Source organism: Rhinolophus ferrumequinum, chromosome 10, assembly GCF_004115265.2.
Source record: "Rhinolophus ferrumequinum isolate MPI-CBG mRhiFer1 chromosome 10, mRhiFer1_v1.p, whole genome shotgun sequence".
Taxonomy (NCBI): domain Eukaryota; kingdom Metazoa; phylum Chordata; class Mammalia; order Chiroptera; family Rhinolophidae; genus Rhinolophus; species Rhinolophus ferrumequinum.
This window is the reverse complement of record NC_046293.1, coordinates 18,441,811-18,456,091: the sequence shown is the minus strand read 5'-3', so window position 1 is coordinate 18,456,091 and position 14,281 is coordinate 18,441,811. Positions and strand designations below refer to the sequence as shown.

The 14,281-nt window shown below is 40.0% G+C and overlaps 2 protein-coding genes across 5 annotated transcripts in view; both read left to right on the top strand.

The window, feature by feature from the left end:
* Nucleotides 1-6,961, top strand: part of NR1H4 (nuclear receptor subfamily 1 group H member 4) — a 57,132-nt gene extending 50,171 nt beyond the window's left edge. The window contains exons 8-9 of one of the 4 annotated variants that reach the window (XM_033118095.1): nucleotides 1,195-1,308; nucleotides 2,860-6,961. In XM_033118095.1, the coding sequence (XP_032973986.1) occupies nucleotides 1,195-1,308; nucleotides 2,860-3,098 (353 nt within the window). In that variant the 3' untranslated portion in view covers nucleotides 3,099-6,961. The remainder of the gene's footprint in view (nucleotides 1-1,194; nucleotides 1,309-2,859) is intronic. The other 3 variants (XM_033118098.1, XM_033118096.1, XM_033118097.1) reach the window with 3 other exon arrangements.
* A 6,523-nt stretch (nucleotides 6,962-13,484) lies between these two features.
* The window catches only part of GAS2L3 (growth arrest specific 2 like 3), a 37,084-nt gene continuing 36,287 nt past the window's right edge, over nucleotides 13,485-14,281 (top strand). Inside the window, exon 1 of the mRNA XM_033118507.1 lies at nucleotides 13,485-13,582. Coding sequence (XP_032974398.1) covers nucleotides 13,555-13,582 — 28 coding nt within the window. The 5' untranslated portion in view covers nucleotides 13,485-13,554. The remainder of the gene's footprint in view (nucleotides 13,583-14,281) is intronic.

Genomic DNA, 14,281 nt, shown 5'->3' with positions numbered 1-14,281 from the left:
CAGCTGTGTGTCTTTGGGCCTGTTATATGACCGCTCTGTACCTGTCTCATGGGGTGTTAGAAAGACTAAATGTATTATAGCATAAGAAGTGTTTAGAATTGTGCCTGATATACAATGAGTACTCAATAAAAGTGAGCTCCTGTTATTACCATGTGGGTGAGTAATGGGTGATAAGGTAGGTAGGGGAAAGGTCCTGGAGTTTGCAAAGTAAAAAGAAAGAACATTTATGCCAAAAGCCATGGAGAGTTTTTCAAGTTTGTAAGAAGTGGGGAGTCAGGATAGGATGTGATTTGAAGTTTAGAAAGGTGATGGGTTGAAGGGGACCAAACTGAAGACAGGAAGACCAGTGAGAAAGCAATTGCAATGTTACAGATGAAAGAAAATAAAGACATAAAATAGTCAATTCCAGGTGGAGTTGAGAGGGAGCCCCAAGTGAGAGGTAGCCATCTAATCCCAGGAGTTGGCACCTGACAGAGAGGGAAGCTGAGTCTCAGTTGTCCAGGTGGGTAAATTGGGTGGGTGGGGATACCCATCACTGAGAATGGTAGCACTAGGAAAGGGGTGGATTGAAGAAAGATGAAGGGGTGGAGGAAGATGAAGAGTTTAGTTCTGGACGGGGTGTCTTTAGCTTTGGACATGTTGAGTTTGGAGAGAACATCCAAATACCAATGCCTAGTAGGCGATGGAAAAACCGGTTTGGTACTTCAGAGAGAGATCAGAACCCTGATAAGAACCCTAACCATAATTAAGTGGATGTGTTTATACTTCTGGGCTGCAGAACTATAATTTTTTTTGATTGTTTAAGATACTATTTATGCCGCGATTGTAGATATTAACATTAAAATGATTAACAAATCCGATCTAGAAAATGGTGAAGTTGGGAGATTCTTTGGCAATTCAAGAATGTTGTCGTTTATTGTCAGACAGTAGTGACTAAAACAAAGACACTGCCACAATCAAAGACATACAAAAATCATTGATTAGGTTACATTTTGAGGATTTTGTTAGCTGACCCTCTGCAATGCTTTGCCTTTGGCCAGGACATATAATATACGAGTATAGTCATTATTTGAATGTGTGCATATGGGTGCAAATATTAATCTGTGTGTATATATGATGTGTTTGTAATTTTACATTTTTCAGTCATTCAAAAAATTTACTGTGCCTCTGCAATTTTTCGACATTCCCCCATAGGTATCTCTGATGAATATATAACTCCAATGTTTAGTTTTTATAAAAGTGTGGCAGAATTGAAAATGACTCAAGAAGAGTATGCTCTGCTTACAGCAATCGTTATCCTCTCTCCAGGTAATTTCAATGTTACACTTTTATGTTTATGCTATTTGCTCATTTTCCCCCAGTATAATCATAACAATGCTTATTAAAGAAAATCTGAAAAACACAGAAACATAAAGAAAAAGTAAAATAGCCTATAATCCCACCACTCAACTTGATTCATGTTAACATTTCAGTGTATTTATTCTCAGCCTTTTTTCTAAACCTCACACTCATTATTCATTCAATAAATGAATTTTGAACACCTACTATGCGATAATCATGGTTCTAAACATTGGGGGATATAACAGTAAAGAAACAGGCAGGATACAGCTACATGCAGCTCATATTCTACTAGGGTGAGAAAGACAACAAATGAAGAAACAAAAATAATTTTCAGGAGGTGGTAAACGCTGCAAAACATAAGATGAGAACAGAAGGAAAGAAAGTCTCAGCAGAATGCTATTTTAATTAGTGGTCAGGATCGACTTTTCCAACGAGCAGGGACCTATATGAAATTACATACTTTTTAACATAATAGAGAACATACTGTCTTTTTTTTTCAATTATAGTTGATATTCAATATTATTTTATATTAATTTCAGGTATACAGCATAGTAGTTAGACCTTTATGTAATTTACGAAGTGATCCCCCTGATAAGCCTAGTACCCACCTGGCACTATACATAGTTATTACAATAGTATAGACTATATTCCCTATGCTGTGCTTTACATCTCCATGACTGTTTTGTAACTACCAATTTGTACTTCTTAGTCCCTTCACCTTTTTCACCCAGCCTCCCAACCCCCAATCTGGCAACCATTGGTTTGGGAATATACTGTCTTTTCTTTTTTTTAAGTTTACTTTTCTTCAAAAGTCTTTTCCCATGTCATCAAAAAATTATACTCGTAAAAGTTTTTGTAATGCACATATCATATTCCATTGTATTGATAATCATTTAATTAATCTTTACCATATGTTTGGATATTCAGGATGCTTCCAATTTTTTGTTGTTTTAAACAATGTTGAAATGAATATCTCTATACACAAAATTTTTCTATACTTATTGATTAATTACTTGGGAGTAAGTGATGCCACATGCATGCTTTATAAAACATAATTACAATGTTAGCCTTAAATCATTTGTATACATGATATTGAGGCAGAAGGTAGTTGTTACTTTGTTTTACCATTAAAAATTATAATTAAAAAACATAACTTTTTGGCAGTACCTGCTAAAGTTACACATGGATATGCCCTAGTACCCAGCGATTCCAGTTCTTGGAATATACCCATCAGAAATGATGCTTATGTCCACCAAATGAGTTACATCTGGGGACGCCGATTGGAAGGAGAATTTAGGGAGGCTTCTGAGGCAGTAAATATTCTATATCTCAATCTGGTTGTGATTACATGAGTATATGTGTGTGCAAAAATTCAACAGGTTGAACACGTCATTTATACATTTTAAGTGCACAACATTTGTAAGTAATACTTTTAAAAGGTTAGCGTTGTTACAATTATACCGAAGTCATATTTTTCCACTTTTTAATTTTGTGATTTTATTTTAAACTTCAAAACAGACAGACAATATATAAAGGATAGAGAGGCAGTAGAGAAGCTTCAGGAACCACTGCTTGATGTGCTACAAAAGTTGTGCAAGATTCATCAGCCTGAAAATCCTCAACATTTTGCCTGTCTCCTGGGTCGCCTGACCGAGTTGCGGACATTCAATCATCACCATGCAGAGATGCTGATGTCATGGAGAGTGAATGACCACAAGTTCACCCCGCTTCTCTGTGAGATCTGGGATGTGCAGTGATGAGCATCCCAGGGGGCAGGGTCTAGCTCTCTCTTTGCCTCAGCATATAAATCTGATGTATAACTTTCCTTTATTTCACTTGGACCTGGTTTCACACAAGAATTTTGATGAGTATTTATGTAGTAATTATCTAACTTCCACAATTGTACATATGGGGCTAGATAGAATTACTTTCTCTACATTGTATTTTACATGACTTCAGGGAATCTTTTATTCTAATTGGCATGCCCTGTTTGCCTAATTAAATTGATCATTACTTCAATTCTGACTATTGAAATAGGGAAAAATCTCATTTTGCTCTTCATCTTACCTTATTGTATATATTTTATTAAAGAGTTAGTTATGTGCAATTTTGGCAATAAACTAAACATAATGGCAACAGGCTTTATTTGGGAACACAATTTAAAAATATGCAAACTCTTATTTCTTTAAATGATGAATGACATCCTATTGAGCCTGAGAGGATACTTTACACAAAAGATAAACACTCACAACATAAATGGTACTTATTCATCCCTAGAGAAGCCCTGGTGAATATTCAGTCATTTGTAGTAGCGCTCTGATCATTTCATTTTCTTCGAAGTTCAAAGAGAATAGAATACCATACAGAAAAGTTAATGATTCTCACATAAAATATTCTCCCAAGCATATTTAGTTATGCTTTTAGGGGAAATACTTCCCATAGTTAGGTTCTTGAGGTAGCATTTACAAATTCAGAGCATGGAGATAACTCCAGTGATGGGTCGTTCCCTTTTCTGTGTTAAAAGTGCTCAAATTTGGCTTCAGTGCATATAATTAATCATTTCTTTGTTTTGTTTTGCTTTTGGAAAACACTCCTTCAGCCCGGTGCACAGCTGTTGTATACTTCTCCCAAAGCAGGAATTAGTTCATTTCCTTCCTTCATTGTTATACTGTTGCATTCTTCTCCCCATTATCCTTTGGTGAATACAATAAAACACCTAAATGTAATGGACTTATATCTTCCTTCCTCCTGGGGTCAGCCAAAGTGGACCTTGCTTAGCAAGGAAATGTTTTTGCGTTTTTTTTTTTAATATTAAAATACCAGAGCAACCCTGAAGTCCTAAAAATAGATAGTGAAAAAGAGAGTGAGTTATGGCTAGCATCAGTTGGATTCCATCTGCTACAACAACGAAAAAAGACTTCGGTCCCCACTAAGTACAAGATTCTTTTGCTAAGCTCCATGGGAGATACAAAATGATTAAGACACAGCAATTGCCTGGAGAGGCTTACAAAGAACAGAGGAATGTTGTAAGGGCTCAACTGGGAAAGGCTAGTGGATGAGGTGGCACTGCCCCTGGGCTTGGAAGGATAACCACCGTTTCCTTGGGTCAGGGTAAGAGGGAAGGTGATTCAAGGTGAAAGAGGTGGCAGGAGCAAAAGGAGGGAGGTAGGGAGTTGTACAGATGTTAAAAGACCACAAGTAATGTAAGAGGAGAGAGAGAAGATGTACAGTCCCTTTCTAAGCTTCAGTCTCCCCATTGTAAAGTGAAGGTATCAGCACCTACCATCTAATGGGTTTTACCTGATGAATGAAGAGTTAAATGGGAAGTTGTAGTCCTACCAGGGAGGGGATGGTGAGGAAAAGACATTTAAGATGACAGAGAAGTAAATTTCTGAATGCCTGAAGGAGTAGAACTGGTTTGGGGAACTGAGTGTGGTTTGGTATCTCCAGATCACAAGACATCTAGGGGGAAAGTAGTGGGAAATGAGCTAGAACTGATGGGGCACTACAGACAGAGCTAGGAGTTAATCCTGTAGATCTGGATTTTTCAATTGGTTAAGATCTTGTAATAGCAAATAATAATATTTCTCATGAGGAAAACTTATTGTGATACAGTAAGAAATACATTTTTTGGTTTTCGTCCCCAGTTCCTGACACAGAGTTTCTAAAACTTTTGGAATTTCCTGAATGATAGGAGCATCTTTCATTATTCATTACAAGCCCCTTTCAACCATACCTGTATTTATGCTAATAAGGTGAATCTGTGTGGATTTCTAAATGTTTCCAGGTGTGGACTGGTTGCCAGAGGTTAGAGGGTTGGAACTTTCAGCCCCCTCCCAGGCCTCTGGGGAGAGGGAGGAGCCCCGAGATTGAGGTCAATCACCAGTGATTGATGATTTCATCAATCATGCCTGTGTAATGGAACTCCCATAAAATCCATACATGATGGGACTTGAAGAGCTTCTGGGTCTGTGAACACATCGAGGTGCTGGTGGGAAAGGTATGTGTGATGGAGAGAACATGTAAACTACATGCTCTCTTCCTACCGGGCCCCCATCTCTCCAACCCATACCTTACCATCTGCCCCTTCCATTTCTCTTCCTGAGTCATATTCTTCATGATAGACTTGTAATAGTAAGTAAACTGTTTTCCTGTATTCTGTAAGCCATACTAGAAAATTATTGAACCTGAGAAGGGAGTTGTGGGAAACCTTGGATTATAGCCAGTTGGTCAGAAGTACAGGTGATAACCTGGGACTTATGGGGCAGGAACTGTCTCCAGGTAGTTAGTGTCAGAATTGAATTGGATTGTAGGACACCCAGTTGGTGTCAGAACTGATTATTGGTGTGGAAAAGACCCATACATTTGGTGTCAGAACTGTCAGCAGAAACAGTTCACTGATGGATTTTTTTTTTTCAGAAAGAATTTTTGTGAGACTTTAACAAAAAGTGAAGGAGTAAGATAAAGAGAAAAAGAACAGTAAGAATTTGTAATCAGATCTCATATTCATGAAGAAATATGGCAGAGTCGAGTTTTAAGGTCAGAAAATGTGTATCATTGACACAGAGTATCACAGAAGCAGATCTACTAGTAATTAGCCTTGTGACCTTGGGGGGAAAAATTTAAATTCTCTTAGACTCAGTTTCCTTATGTGTAAAATATGGACAATATGATATTCCTACCTCACAGGGTTGACCTGAAAGTTAAGCACCATAGTGTCTCCAAAGCAATTTACTTGACAAACATGTCAGTACTAAGCACCCAGGAAATTATAGCTACTGTTATTATTATTGTTAAAATTGACTGCCATAAGCTGCAATTACTGGTGTTGTGTTTCTAAATATCTCTTGAGCTTTGATGTAATGGAGGGATGGTAGTAAACAAAACAGGAAAACAGTCTCCAATCTCATGGTATCTACAGTATAGTAAAGGAGACAGACAAGAAATAAGTACATAAAAATGAAATAAGTACAAATTGTGCTAAGTGTTCTGAAAGAAAGGCATCACCCTTTCTCTGATGTACACTTTTATGAACCATTAAAACAACGTTTTTCTAAAACGCAAATCTGGTTATGTGCCAGTGTGGTTTACCATTAGCTTCAGCAAAACCTCTTAACTCCTAGGCAGAGCAATTTAGCTTTTGAGTCTCTTCACCATCAGGTCCTACTCCAGCCTGTCTCTTGCCCCTGCCTAAATTCTAGGTCCAGATAAAATGCCTTTCCCAGAATGCTATATTCTATTCAACTCAGTGAAAAAGGAAGAAAGGATAGGAAAAAGACAAAGGGTTTTCCTCATTCTCTCCCTTTCTTTTCTCCCTCTATTCCAATGGGTTATAACCAGGGGTGATTTTGTCTCCCAGGGGACAATTGGCAATGTCTGGATACAGTTTGGGTTTTCATAATGGGGGGTAGAGATACTATTGGCATTTAGTGAATAGGGGCCAGGGATGTTGCTAAACATCCTATAATGAACAGAATGGCCTCAGACAACAATTATCTAGCCCAAAATACCAGTAGGGCTGAGGTTGCTGTTCTCTCCCAAGAAGACATGACCCCTACACTGTACTTCCTTCTGACTCGATCTAGCTTCACCATTGTTTTTCTCTTGGTAATGGTTTTCTAGTTCGTATCAACATTATGGACAGTCATATTATTAATGAATCTGACTACAGGATATGAACAACTGATTTCATTCTATAGCAGAATTTTACTTTTACTTTTTCCTATTTTTTTTAACAAGAAAACTATAATTTATTCTTTCTTTTTCTTTATTGTGGAAAAGAATACATTCAGTAAATTGTCAAATATCACATATCACATTTGGGTGTTAGTTATGGTAATGACTATCTGTTCTTTTTTGACACCCAGAATTGATGGCCTTTACTTATGACAAGAATACTCTGATTTCCTCAGGGGGACCACACCCTTTCATTTTCCTAGTCCTTGTGTTTTGGATGGAGTTGATTCTAACCCCAGCTTAGGAGTTGGAAATCTGACTCAGACATAAGCAGAGCATCACACATCTTAGGCCACAGTGAATGGGTTAGCATTGGGCACGTGACCCATTTAGAGAAAATGAGATATTATGCTTGGAGTCTTATTGGGAGGCAGGTAGTGCTGGTCAGTTGCTCATGTGTGTTGTATTATTGTTCCAAATTCTTCACTCTCTCCCTGTAATTGAATTATATGCCCAGGGCTCCTTTGCCTGTGAATTTCTAGTGCCTCTCATAAGAGTAGACAGAGTATTTGTCCAGGCCCATTAATGTTGGTCTTGTCCATGAGACTTGTTTTGGGCCATGGAATGTGGGTGGAAGTGACAGTATGCCAGTTCTGAACTGCGTCCTTAAGAGACATGACATGTTTTTTTCTGCTTGCTGCTCTTACACTTTGCCATCTGCCGTGTTAAGAGGATGCCCTGGATAACTGCAAGTCCCAGAAGGAGAGATAAAAGGAACAGACCTAAACCCAACATATAGCTTTAAGCAGAGCCCTTTCCCTTGACTATGAGCTTACAGATCCACAAGCAAGAAAAATCAATGTTTATTATTGTAAGCCACTGAGAGTTGGGAGCTGTTTATTATATAGCATTATCAGAGCCAAAACCTAAATAATACATCCTATTTGTGTTCAGATCATTCCTCCCCTTGCCTCTGCTCATATTGGGAGGGAGGGCTAACCCTGCATTTTGCAGTTTCTTCTGTCAGCTGGCTCTGGCTAGGTGCAATTGGTGGAAGATTGGAGGACAGAAAGGCAAAAGCTGGGGTATTTCTCTCTCGCTCTCTCTGCCTCACATGGCATATCCGGTAATGACTACAGTTCCTACTGGGCAAACCCTGTCTTAGTGCTGGTGGCCGTGCCTTTTGGACTCCTCTTTTGACCCTCTAAGCCCTAGATGTAGTGGCTTCCTACTGTTGCTCATCTCTAGGTTGTCTCATCTGCTCCTGTTGAATGTCTCAGTTCTTCCATCTCTTCAGAAAACAAATTCCTGTGTTAAATCCCCTCTTTTTGAAGTACCTACAGTGAGTTATGTTTTCTGACTTGAGCCTAACTATACCTGTACAGGTACTCACTTTTTTTGGTTAGACTCGAACCTAAGAGAATGTAGAACTTGAACTGCTGGAAACCATCTTGTAACCAGAGGGAATCTGAATTCAATAAAGCCAATATAAAAAGCAGAGCCATTTGAGACTGGATTCCGGTTACATTATTTGAAATTGTAGATTGAGCTTTGCCTAAAGCTTAGGTAGTTCTAGCCAGGGATTTCAATTACATGAGCCAATCATTCCCCCTTTTCATAAGTCAATTTGAGGATTTTTTTTTTCTATCACATATAACTTATCTCTTACAGGAACACTCTCATTAGATTCAGGGCCCACCCCATTCCAATATGATCTCATCTTGACCCTTACCTTAATAACATCTGCAAAAATCTTATTTCCAACTAAGGTCATGTTCTGAGGTTTCAGGTGAACATGAATTTTGGAGGGGATACTATTCAACCCACTATGTACATATGTTAATATTTTAGTATTAATAACAACTGTAATAAAATTTTACATCATTGCATTACTTATGAGGTCTGACAATTAGGTTCCTGAACTTGTTGCAATGATGTTGCTAGCCTTTTTTGATATCAGAGGGATCATTCATTATGAATTTGTACCACTGGACAAATGGTTAACCAAGTTTACTATTTGGAAATACTGAAAATGCTGCATGAAAAAGACGAAATCAACCTGAACTTTTCGCCAACAAATCATGCCTCTTGCATCACGACAGTGCAACAGCTCACATGGCATTACTGTGAGGGAGTTTTTAGCCAGTAAACAAATAACTGTATTGGAACACCCTTCCTACTCATGATCTGGCCGCCAATGACTTCTGTCTTTACCCAAAAATAAAGGAAATATTGAAAGGAAGACATTTCGATGACATTCAGGACATCAAGGGTAACATGATGACAGCTCTGATGGCCATTTCAGAAAAAGAGTTCCAAAATTGCTTTGAAGGGTGGACTAGGTGCTGACATTGGTGCATAGCTTCCCAAGAGGAGTATTTCTAAGGTGACCATAGTGATACTCAGCAAGGAGGTATGTAGCACTTTTTCTAGGATGAGGTCACAAACTTAATTGTCAGACCTCATATATATCTGTTAACATAAATTGGTAACATTCCTTTAAGATAGAGCTTAGTATTGTTTTTCATATGGTTGGCTATCAATAGATTATCTGTAGAATGAGTAGTTTAATTGTGGATGAATAAAGATCTCTATTGCCGCAAAATTTTATCCAGTATATCTCTCAAGGCACAATCCATAGATTGACAATAATGTAAAAGCATTAAAAACAACAACAGCAGCAACCGCAAAATGTAGAACAGAACAACTAATAAACTGATCAAAAGCAAAAATAAAATACCTCCAGCTATGGTATATTTTAAGCAGTAGAGCTTTTCTGTAGGACTGTGAAAGAGCCAAATCATATTTCAATATCCACGGGTTTTAGAAGTATGAGAGACTCTTCTGTGTTCTGTAGAGATGTTTAGTTAGATGAATGATTATTCCTAATGTAATAACTTAAATTTTAGATTTACAAGCACAGTACTTTCTTAAAGTGGGGTACATCTTCACAATTCTGGGAAAGTCAGAACTAATAGACTTTGTCATCTGATGGAAGTGAACTGATGAGCCTCTCTCTGTATGTTATACCCATGTCAATTTCAAGTAAAGCAAGAATCTCTAAAATATGGTTATTAACCTAACTACCAATTAGAAAATCTACACATTAAAGTATATTGTAGCTCATTAGGTAGAACCCTCAATTACTAATTGCAGTGTTAACACCAACATAGGTAAGATGGTGAGTGCACTTTGGGAGTAGGGTATAACTATGAATTAATGTAAAAATGAGGTTGGGAAAGCAACAAAGAGAACTTTTTTATTCTTTATACAGAAGGGAAGAGCAACAAGAATCTAAGAATCTAGAAGGGAACTCCTCACCCAATCCCCACATTTAACCAGTGAAGAATATGCACTTAGAGAAGTGATTTGCATAGACTGGCTCTGGGTTCACTTTCCAACATACTGTCTTGTATCTTTATAAAGAAGTTACCAAGACAAATCAAATAGACAATGAAAATAAAAAGAAATCAGCCATAAAATACCCTATTGCCAAAGTTAGAGTAAGTGGTTTAGAAATATTAAGTAGCAGGGAATGGAGAGAGAGAGAGAGAGAGAGAGAGAGAGAGAGAGAGAGAGAGAGAGAGAGAGAGATGTTTGTGTACATAATTCATATAGCATAGTTTCAACTTTTATAAGTGGTACTCAAATGTTTAGGCACATTGTGTGCATATACGAAAGAATAAAAGAACTGTTAACTAATGATTCATGAAACAAGATCTATGTAACACAATTTACTTATTTTCAAGGTTCTGTGGAGAAGTGTACATATTTTGATATTAGGGCTCAACAAATCCAATTTAAAGCCACGACTCTACTTGACATTTGGCTAAATGAAGTGGTTATGACAATTGCCCTTTTGTCTGAAATATAAACACTATAAAACGTAGGTTGATTGGAACAACAGGTCCTGTGAAAATCATCTATTGTAGTCATGGGCAGCAAAGTGTTCTGGAATCGACTTCTATGAAAAAGCAACAACCACTGTCACTGTCAGGCGTCAGGTTCAGTTACCACTTAAATGTCAACCTTTTGATGACTAGCTTCACCCACCCACCCCAGAAGGTAAGCTTGGTGAGCATGGACCCCTGTGTCAAGGTAGACTCTGGTGAAGAGCTAGTGCTCGATAGTATTTGTTGAATTGATTTCTCAAATCTGTTATCTCTTGCACCCATTTAATCATCTTCAGACCTAACTTTCTAAATATCTTCAAAATACCTCTACCTACCCATTCCGCTCACAATTCAAACTGAACATACCCCAAACCAAAATGCATTATTCTTCTCCCAAAGCTGTTCTCTCTGTATTCCTTAGATGGGTATTATTGTCACATAATAACCAAGTCCCGATAAGTCAGCCTCTTAGGTATCTCCAGATACCTCTTCCTCACCATCCCTTCTGAGATAGTTTAGGTAATTGTCATCTTTTAAGTCTTGGAATTGCTGCCAGTCTTACTCCTTTCTTCAAAAATCCTTGAAAATGATATTTTTTCTAAAACACAAATCTGTTTATACCATTTCCTCTTTAGAATCAATCCCAACTGTCTGCAAGAAATAATCTAACTCCTTAGCACCTACCAGGCCTTTGATCTGTGCGTCCTCCTCTGCCTCGTCTATCTCCTGATCCCTAAACTTCAGTCATTCAAAACTATTATTCCCAGAACATTCCAGGTACTCCCACACCTCTGCAACCTTGTTCTCTGTGCCTTCAACGCACTCCTTACTCCCAATTATACTCCCTCTTAGCAAATTCCTGTTCATCCTTCAAAAGTCAACTCTCTTCAAACCTCTGACCATCACCCTCCAAGACTGTTAGGTGTTCCCTCTTTCACAGACTTCCATTGATTGAGCCTCTACCATGCTGCTGAGCATGTTGAAGGCAGGGACCATCTTCTTCATTTTAGTCTCTTCAGCAAGCAGCAGTACCTCTTCCCTGTTTTTGATGAGTGAATGATGGAATAAATGCTAGAGAGAGACCATCATTCCAGGTCAATCCCCACACTTTACAGATGGGAAACGGAGTCCCAGTGATGTGACATGATTTGACAAAACTAAACTAACAATGGGAGAAGGGCCTAGACATCTAGGCTTTTGGCCATTGATTTTTTATTTTTATTTTTTGCTATTAACAAGCCACCTTTACAGTTATTACAGACCTATCTGTTGTTACATTTAAGTCCAGTCTCTATTTTAATCTCAACCCTCTGAGCTGGTAAGCATATCTCATTGTGTTGAAGTTAGTTTTTCTCCCCTGGCGCCTGTGTTTTCTTAAGGAAGTGCCAACATCCCTTTTTTGCTTTCAGTTGTGGCCTGGAGTTACTGGATTCCTCTCCATCCCTCATCCCGACCCATCAGGAGAAGAAGGGGCCTTTCTTCTGAAAGGTTTCTACTCAGGATTCCCATTCCTGCTGGGTGACAGTTTGTCTCCGGAAACCATGGCGACCTCAGTACAGCCAGATTGCGAGTGGATTAAAGGTTGGGAGGGGCTCTTAACGGATCAGGATAAAACAGGACAACGCCCTTGAACTCTACAGGGCAACATTCCAGGATAAGAGGTTGATTCAACTCTCCTCCCTATGGGGACTAATAGGACGGACTCTTGGCTGCCGCTGAGGGGCCAGATGGGAGGACTTGCTCTGTAACCAAGCCACTCAGTCTCCCAGTAAAAAGAGAAGCGTGGACACCAAACATGTGAGACGCCAAGCGGCGGAAGGCGGGCCACCCCCGTCTGACTGAGACGCGCGCGCAAGTCGCGTGTTTCCCGGGCGGACCCCGGGGGCGGGGCCTCCAGCCACGCCCACTCTCCGCCTTCTGATTGGTCCCTTCGAAACAGGCGGCGGCGATTTTGCTGCAAACCTTAAGGCTGAGGCGGTGGTGGCGGTTGTTCGGGGGCGTGCAGGCACCGCTCAGATTGAGCCGAGATGTCCCACAGGGAGAAGTAACCTTCCTGCGGCAGAGCGCGTGAGTATTTCCGTTTGCCTTCTCTTTCCCCCGCGAATTTCTATTCGCCTACGCCGGGCTGCCGTGCTTCAGCCTGAGGGTTTGTGGAAACCCCCGCGCTCGGCGGAGGAGAAGTGGTAGTTAGATTGGGACCCCAAGCGGCGGAATCCAAGACGCTCTGCGATTGGGCCGCTGCGGGAGCCGCGTGCTCTGATTGGTTCCTGGGGCGGTCAAGGTGAAGTTATGCCTGCGTTTACCTGCCCACTCTAAGTGCTGTGCGAGGGGCAACAGGTGTGCTTGGCGTGGCGGACCGCACGCAGGTGCAGGCGTGCTTGGCTGGGGAAGAGCATTTGAGCCGCTACGGTCCTTGCTTTAGAACCCGAAGCGGGATCAGAGCCTGAAGCTAGTTTAGGGCCTCCAGGAGCACCCTCGTCCCCGAGCGCGTAGCATCTTTAGGGTCACTGGATTCTTCCAACAAAAACCTTCGGGAAGAATTGATGAAGTCACAGACCTTGGAAAGAGAACGACACAGCCATTTCTTCCTACCCTTTCTTCCCTATTTGTCGTCTCCAGTCCTTGCGAGGCCCAGATTTCCCAAATGGACAGAAAAGGAGATGTAACTGGAGGTTCGCGTGATGCTTTCCTACCCACACTCCAACGTTTGCAGGGCTGCGTGGGGTGCGGGGGGGTGCTTGCGAAAGAAAGGGAAGGCTTGTAGATTGCCTTGGAATTGGGAGGAAAGTTTTGAAGGGAATGCTTGCCCGTGCAGTCACCCCTGGTTCCTAACTAATCTTTTCAAACCAAGGGATTCAATCTTACGATTTCGAGTACTTGTGGTATGTATGGGTGGAGAAGCTGATTCAGTCGTTACTAAGTGCAGAGATGGTTTTTTGCAGACTCAGTCAAGGTCAGAAGTTTAGGTTTTGCTTCGTTTGTGTGCTAATAACTACTCTCTCAAGATAAGCAGTTTGTGAACTGCTGCTATCTGATCACCTCCCTCGGCTCTTAAGTGAGCGAGAATTGGAATTCTCGCCAGCTCAGATTCCCTTTGGGAGGAGATTGGAATAGATCTGAATGAAAAAGTGGAAATTCTGGTGATAGTGTCGATAATGATACATATTGTCTGTCTGACTCTTGTTTCAAAAACTCATTGAAAATTAATGGACTATGAATAGTAGGTGTCTGCGCTTTTGAGATTACTGAATTAAACATTGTATTTCTTTTTAGTGTAGCAGCGTCGCTAAGCATGCAGGCTCTGAAATCAGACTTTGCTATGTGTGTGACCTTAAGCAAGTTATTTAATCTTTCTAAGCCTAAATTTCCTA